The 7691-nt window shown below is 40.9% G+C and overlaps 1 protein-coding gene across 1 annotated transcript; it reads left to right on the top strand.

Moving 5' to 3' along the window:
- The first annotated feature begins 1319 nt into the window (after positions 1-1319).
- On the top strand, positions 1320-7246 carry LOC103540417 (olfactory receptor 2A12-like). Its single transcript, XM_008506994.2, has 2 exons — positions 1320-2237; positions 7220-7246. The coding sequence occupies exons 1-2, from the start codon at positions 1320-1322 to the stop codon at positions 7244-7246; spliced, it is 945 nt and encodes a 314-aa protein (XP_008505216.2).
- The last annotated feature ends 445 nt before the right edge of the window (positions 7247-7691 follow it).

Below are 7691 nucleotides of genomic sequence, written 5' to 3'. Positions count from 1 at the left end.
TATATTCTGTATTATATTTTGAGCTCTACTATTTTGTGTTATTCTTTTGATTTTTATTCTAGAGCAAGGGTTGATAAGTCTTACATTTTAAAAGGTTAAAAAAACAAATAAAAATATGCTACAGTGACTGTATATTGCTTGCAAAGCCTAAAATATTTACTATCTGGCCCCTTATAGAAAAAGTGTGCTAATACTTGATCTAGAGACTAAAATATATATCTTTGAATTATTATAGTCTCACTTAACATAGTAGTTTACCGTTTCTGAAATGATGCAAAAATCTTAGAACAGTTTAACTCCATCTTCTTCTCCTATTCATTAGGATATTTTTATCACAAATTCCACATCTATGTATATATTTAAAACCCCTCATGATAGTGTTCCTTTTGTTGCTTTAAATAATCAACACATTTACTACTTCTGGTGTTCATTCTTTCTTTCAATTCCACATTTCTGGCAGGGATCATTTTCCTTCAGCCTAAAGAAGTTGTTTATTATTTCTTTTACTCTAAGCCTTTTGGTAATGAATTATCGGTTTTCATTTGAGAGCAAACGGGTTTCTTTTCTGAAGGACATATTCATTAAGTATAGTATCCTAGCCTGGTAGTTTCCTTCCTCCCTACCTGCCTCTCTCCATCCTTCCCTCGTTCAGTCCCTTCTTTCCTTTTATTCCCTTCTCTTTTCTTTTCATTCCCTCTCTCTCTCATGTATCACCCATCTCTAGAGCATGGAAACGCATGATTTTGACCCTCATAGAGTATAAATTATTTCCAAATAATAGTTGTTTTTTTTGTTACTACAGGCTTGAGTCAGATATCTAATTGTGTCTCTGAAGTTCCAGAGTAGCCATCAAGCTATTCAACGGCTTCCACTGAAGCTCATTTTGGGGGAAGCTTCAAAGGAGGGGCAAACATCCCAATTTGGTATGAAACTCACAGCAAATGCTGTATCTTCAAATATCCAATTCTTTCCTTGACAGCTTTGGAATCTTTTACAAGCTGCATGAACTATGCACGTTCATGAAGTGCAAGACACAGTTTTAGATCCCCCTTTTGCAGGTTCTACATTTTGGAATATGGAACTTATTGTTTGGGATCTCAGGATAAACTGGGATTAAATAGTACAATATTAACATGCTGTTTCATATCAAATAGAAATTCTTTTAAAAAATTTGGTTGCTAACTTTGTGGGTGTCCTAATACTCACTTACTTTGCTACTAGTATCTGGAACTCGTAATATATGAGTAGCAGCAGGATTTGAATTTGGAGATTTCACCTGATGAATGATGGCTCTGTTCTTTCTCCACACCAGGAGAAGGATGCAGGACTTTCTCTGGGGAAATCACAGCTCTCTTACTGAGTTCATTCTTCTAGGATTCTCTCGTAATGCAGAGATAAACGTTATTCTATTCAATGTTTTCCTCTTCCTCTACCTCATCACCCTTCTGGGCAATGGGCTCATTATCACCTTGATACACATCGACTCCCACCTCCACACACCCATGTATTTTTTCCTCAGTGTCCTATCCATTCTGGATATGAGCTATGTCACCACCACAGTGCCCCAGATGCTGGTGCATCTGGTTTGCAAGAAGAAGACCATCTCCTACTTTGGATGTGTGGCCCAGATGTACATCTTTCTGATGCTAGGAATCACCGAGTCTTGGCTTTTTGCAATCATGGCTTATGACAGGTATGTGGCCATTTGCCATCCCCTGAGGTATAAAGTCATCATGAACTCTTTGCTATGTAGGTTAATGGTGGCCTTCTGTGGATTCTGGGGTATCAGCTGTGCCCTGATATACACCGTCTCTGCTATGATTCTTCCCTATTGTGGCCCCAATGAGATAAACCACTTCTTCTGTGAAGTACCCGCAGTTTTGAAGCTGGCCTGTGCAGACACATCTCTCAACGACCAGGTGGACTTCATCTTGGGCTTCATCCTTCTGTTGGTCCCGCTCTCCCTCATCATCATTGTCTACATCAATATCTTTGTTGCCGTCTTGAGGATCCGCTCAACCCAAGGGCGACTCAAAGCCTTTTCCACCTGTGCCTCCCACATCACTGTGGTCACTATGTTCTCTATTCCATGTATGGTTATGTACATGAGACCTGGCTCTGAGGCCTCCCCAGAAGAGGATAAGAAGCTGGCTCTATTCTATAATGTCATCTCTGCTTTCCTCAACCCCATCATCTATAGCCTTAGGAACAAAGATGTGAAGAGGGCTTTCCTCAAAGTGACAGCCTGGGGCAAAGCACCGGAATGAAGTCCCAGGAGCATGGGCACCAGCAACTAAGCCTGGGACACAGCCTACATAACTTCTCCATCAAATTCTTTCCAGGATCCACTGGGCACACTTGATATGTGAATGGGTTAGATTCAGTGAGATTATGTATGAGAACACCTGGAAGGCTATAGCAGTGGGTGTCCCTCAAGCCTGAAGACACCAGACAGTGGACTCCATGAAGGCAAGTCTCAGATTTGATTCACTTCTGTACCACCAGTTTACAAGACCGGCAAAGAACTGGCATCATTATTCACCTTTTCTATTACTAAATGAACACGAGACTGAGTGCTTGAGCTCTGGACCCATGAAATAAGTTCAAGTTGACGGGCACAAGATGACTTCAAGACTCTCAGATCAGTGACCCAACCATAGCTCAATCAAGGATTTGACACATTCTGAAAACAGAACAATTTAAGAAAATTCAATAGTGATCATATAAAATAGAGTTCAGGGCATAATATAGGTCAATTTTCCTCCAGTACCATTAGGAGAGTATGAATTTGGGGCACATGAGCCTTCATGTTACTAAAAAAAGGAGCTCTGTTTTAGTGAAGTGATATTTGCAGGGGGAAGTAAAATCTCCCAGTAAGTGGGGGAAAATCTCTTCCCACTCCGACACTTTCATAATGCATTTTCAACTTTATTGAAGTACGTTGACATACAATGAACTGTAGAAATTTAAAGTACACAATTTGTTTTTGTTTTTTTTTTAAGATTTTATTTTTTTCCTCAAAGACCCCCGGTACATAGTTGTATATTCTTTGTTGTGGGTCCTTCTAGTTGTGGCATGTGGGACGCTGCCCCAGCGTGGCCTGACGCGCAGTGCCATGTCCGCGCCCAGGACTCGAACCAATGAAACATTGGGCCGCCTGCAGCAGAGCGCGCAAACCCAACCACTCAGCCACAGGGCCAGCCCCTAAAGCACACAGTTTCATGAGTTCTGAAATGTGTATATACCTGTGAAACCATCACCATAATCAAGATCATTATAATATCATCCTCAAAAGTTCCCTTGTGACTCTGCAATTCCTCTTTATTAGTTATCTACTGCTGTGTAACAAATTACCCTCAAATTTTGTGGCTTAAAACAACAAACATTTACTTTTTTGCAGTTTCTGTGAGTCAAGAATCTGAGTGAAGGTTAGCTTGGTCCTGTGGATTAGGGACTCTCAGAAGATGGCAATCAAGTTATCAGCTGGAGGTGCAGATATCCTAGGGCTTGACTGGGGAAGGGTCTGATTCCAAGCACACTTGATTGTTTGCCAGGATTTAGTTCCTGGCAGGCTGTTGGACTGAGGGTCTCATTTCCTCCCTGACTGTTATACAGAGCATCCATCCTCTCCGTAGAGTGGCTTGCCACATGGCAGTTGGCTTCATCAGAGCAAGCAAGCAAGAGAGCAAGAGAAAGGTTGTGAGGGTTGTGAGCAATGCCAAAGCTCGGATCTTTGGTAACTTGATCTTGAAAATGACTTCCCATCTCTTTTTGGGTATTCACAAGAAGCAAAGTTGTAGGTCCAGCCCAAACTCAAGGGGAGGGAATTACCCAAGGGTGTCAATATTATTATGCAGTGTTCATTGTTTCATGCAAAGCTTCTCCGTTGCGATTTAGACTCGCTCTCAAGGAGGGGTCTGTGGATTAGCGTCACCAGCATCATCTTGGAGTTGTTAAGAAATTCAGAATCTTGGCATCCTCACACCTATGGAATCAGAATTTGCATGTGGAAAGATTTTACAGGTGATCTCTGTGCACTTTTAAGTTTGAGAACCAAGATTTAGCCAACAATGCAGGGATGATATCATACCACATGTGTCAGTCGATCTGTAGTATAAACTCCAGCCTTGTTTAATTAAATTTTTTTAAATTAAGTACAGTAGTGAATACAGCTTTTAGAAAAATCAAGAGGAGAAACCCAAACTTCCTTGACATAGGTCTGGCTTTAGGGTTTCAGGTAAGACTGACATCACATTCTCTTGTCTCTGTGACCTTATTTGCCACCTACAGTGACTCTCCTGTCTGACACTGTCTGTGATTATCTTTAGGAAAACCTGAACTTGGCTTTTGGCGTCCTAGTTAGTAAACTCGCACATTATTTTGTTGAGGAGAATGAAAAAGAGAAGCACACAGTTATCTTGAATTGGCAGAAGGAAAAAGAGATGGAAGTACCAATACTTTATTATATTATATCAGAGAAAAAAATAACCCTCCTCATCTTCCCTGTCAGCTATCACCCATATCTTTGCTCTCCTCTGGAGGAGATTTCCTAGAAAGAGTTGTATGTATTTCTGTCTACAATACCTGTCCTACAATTTTCTCTGAAAAACACCAGTCAGGTTTCACCCTTATTACACTGCTAACACCTCCTTCACCACTACCTCATGTGAAGGTAACTAATGACCTTCATGTCGCTAACTGCAGTGGTCACTTCTCAGTGCTTGCATTTGACCATTAGCAGTATTTGACATGTTTGATTGCTCTTTCCTACTCGAAGCACTCATTTCACTTGCTTTGAGGACTCCACACTCCATGCTCAGTGGCCAGTCCTTCTTCGTCTCTTTTTTATGGTTTCTCTTCTCCTTGTTCTCTTAAGTTTTCAATGTCCAGTCTCAGTCCTTGTCTCTCTTTTCTTCTCCTTGTATATTCATTCCCTTGTTGATCTTATCCAGTTACATGGCTTTTAAAACCATCTGTATGCTTTTTTTTTTTTTTGGTTTTGGTGAGGTAGATTGGCCCTGAGCGAACATCTGTGCTAATCTTCCTCTATTTTATGTGGGATGCTGCCACAGCATGGCTTAGGCGCTAGGTCTGCGCCCAGGATATAAACCTGCAAACCCAGGGCTGCTGAAGCAGAGCAAACGAACTTAACCACTATGCTCCCAAGCTGGCACCACATCTATATGCTTTTGACTATCCAATTTTATCTTCAGCCTAGATATCTCTCCTGGAGATATATCTACCTATCTATAGATAAAGACACAAATACAGATGTTATATCTAATTAACTATTCAAAGTCTCCGCCAGGATGAATAACGGAGATCTCAAGTTTAACTTGTAATTATCAGGATCCTGGCAGATTTAGAACACTTAATTTGGGTACTATGAGTCACATTTATTAAGAGACTACTTGTTAAAGTGTGGACTATGTTTACTAAAAGTACCAAGGAATGGTGCAGTACCTCAAGGGCAGTAACTGCAGGGTCCATTACCACTCCTAGGTCTGAAGGAGTAAGAGAAAGGGATGGTTATTGGGACACACACATGCACACACACATACAACTTGGGGGAGAGAGGGAAGAAGAGAGAGAGAGGAGAGAGAAGAGAGAGAGAGAGCAAGCTGTATGGAGAGTGTTACCCGAAAGGAGTTATCACCTTCAGTAGAGGGACACAGAAACCTGCATGGGAGGCAACCAGGGGCATTATCCTCCTCCCTTACTCTCCTTATGCCCTCTGTCTTCTACAATTTCTTCTCATTGGCCAGATTTAAATGGAAGCAAGAGGGCAAGAGAGTCCATTGCTCTTGTCTGTATGGGCAGCTTCCCAGAGTGCATAATAGGACGGAGAAGGATGAGAATGGATCAGACAGTAGCTACACAGCACAGTTCTTTTCTTTTTTCCTTACACATCCACTTCTGTACATTGTACGGAATAAAAATTCCTCTCATCAACACCAAATACATTCCCTTCAGCTTCCATACTAGTTTGGGAGAATGCCAGTTTGGTCTATTTTAACCTAAAACCTGAACTGTTAGCTGCCACCAATGTTCTTCACATAGGGTAACAAGGGAAAAACATGGATCAGGATAAATAATTATTATAAAGCATAGGTGCTTTAGTCTGTGCTTCTGCAGCTCAACTTAACACCTAAGTTGATGATCATGACTTTCTTCTTCCAACATCCGTTGCACGTTCTTGTTACCTTTGGATAACACCTCATCTGGATGGGGTGCTTCACTTGATGGAGCATCTCAAGCCTGTATTCCTGTTGGATCTGAGTATTTGAAGCCCTTTTCTTTTTCTCCGCTTTTAAGAGAAGTATTTTTATTTCTGTATGTATTTTTAATTGAAATATATTTGATATATAATGTGTAAATTTAAAATGTACATGTTGATTTCACACACTTATACATTGTAATATTACTGCCATTTTAGTGGTAGTTAGCACCTCTATCAGATCAAATAATTATCATTTCTTTTTTGTAGTTGGAATAATTAAGATCTAGTCTCTTAGCAAGTTTGATTATTATAATACAATATTGTTGTCTATATTCACTATACTGCGCATTAGATCTCTAGGACTTATTTGCTACTCACTGCAAGTTTCTTGATTGGTTGATCATACTTTCCAATGACAATTTTTGGTGGTCAAGGGAGTACCAGATACACAGTCCTCCTTGCAAACTAATTTTCCCCTGGTAGTAGGGATCAATTTCTCCAGCCAGTACAGTGACCCCTTCTCTACCTGTTGGTTTAGCAACAGTGGCCAGCAGACAGTCTCAGCTTCTAATTTATCACACCTATAGATCTCTTCCCTAATGGACAAATTCCTCCTTTAAGCACAAGCCCAAATTTGCAGGGATAGGAGGTGAAAAAATTTCTCTGGAGGGCCTTTTCATGTATTAATGAAAGGGACCACTCCCATTGCACCTCTCGTTTGCTGGATCTGTGCCTTCTCCTTCAGAAGAAGATGGTACCATACAGTGAATGCTTGTATAAGTCATAAACTGCATTCTGTAGGATGGCACTACAACCTTGCAAAATGTTGACTCCCAGATGACATGATAACTGAACATTCAATAGCTAACTCCACCATCCTTTCAGGCCCAGATGTTGCTGGATGTCAAGATACAATGGGAAGCCATTGAATTCTGTGAGTTGAGGCAACCTTCACGCTTTTTTTTTTTTTTTGAGATAAATTGTGTCTCCCTGTTGGAGATGATGCTGCATGGGATATTATGGTAATGGATAAGACACTCTATAAGACCATTAATGATGGGTTGTCAGAAATTCTGCAGAAGGAAAGGCAAAGCTGAATATGTGCCTATCCCTGGGGAGGACATACTGCAGCCCCTCCATGATGCAAAGGGTCTAACATAATTTACTTGTCATCAGATAACTGACTGTTCTCCCCAGGGACTGGTACCACTTCAACAGCTCAGCATCTATCTCTGCTTCTGGGGTTTGGTACACAGCAGTGGCAATGGCCAACTCAGTCCTGGTGAGGGTGTTTGCCCTAGTCATGTGGTGACCCATAGTTAGATTTTTCAGTCTCTACCAGGGCACAGTAGCTATTTAAAAACCCCGACATTTTATTGTGAAATAATTTAAGACTCACAGGAAGTTGCAAGAATAGTAAATTGAGCTCTCCTGTACCCTTTATGCAGTTCCCCCCAATGATAACATATTC

Source organism: Equus przewalskii, chromosome 2 (assembly GCF_037783145.1).
Source record: "Equus przewalskii isolate Varuska chromosome 2, EquPr2, whole genome shotgun sequence".
NCBI lineage: Eukaryota > Metazoa > Chordata > Mammalia > Perissodactyla > Equidae > Equus > Equus przewalskii.
The sequence above is the reverse complement of the archived record's forward strand: the minus strand, read 5'-3'. Positions and strand labels throughout refer to the sequence as shown.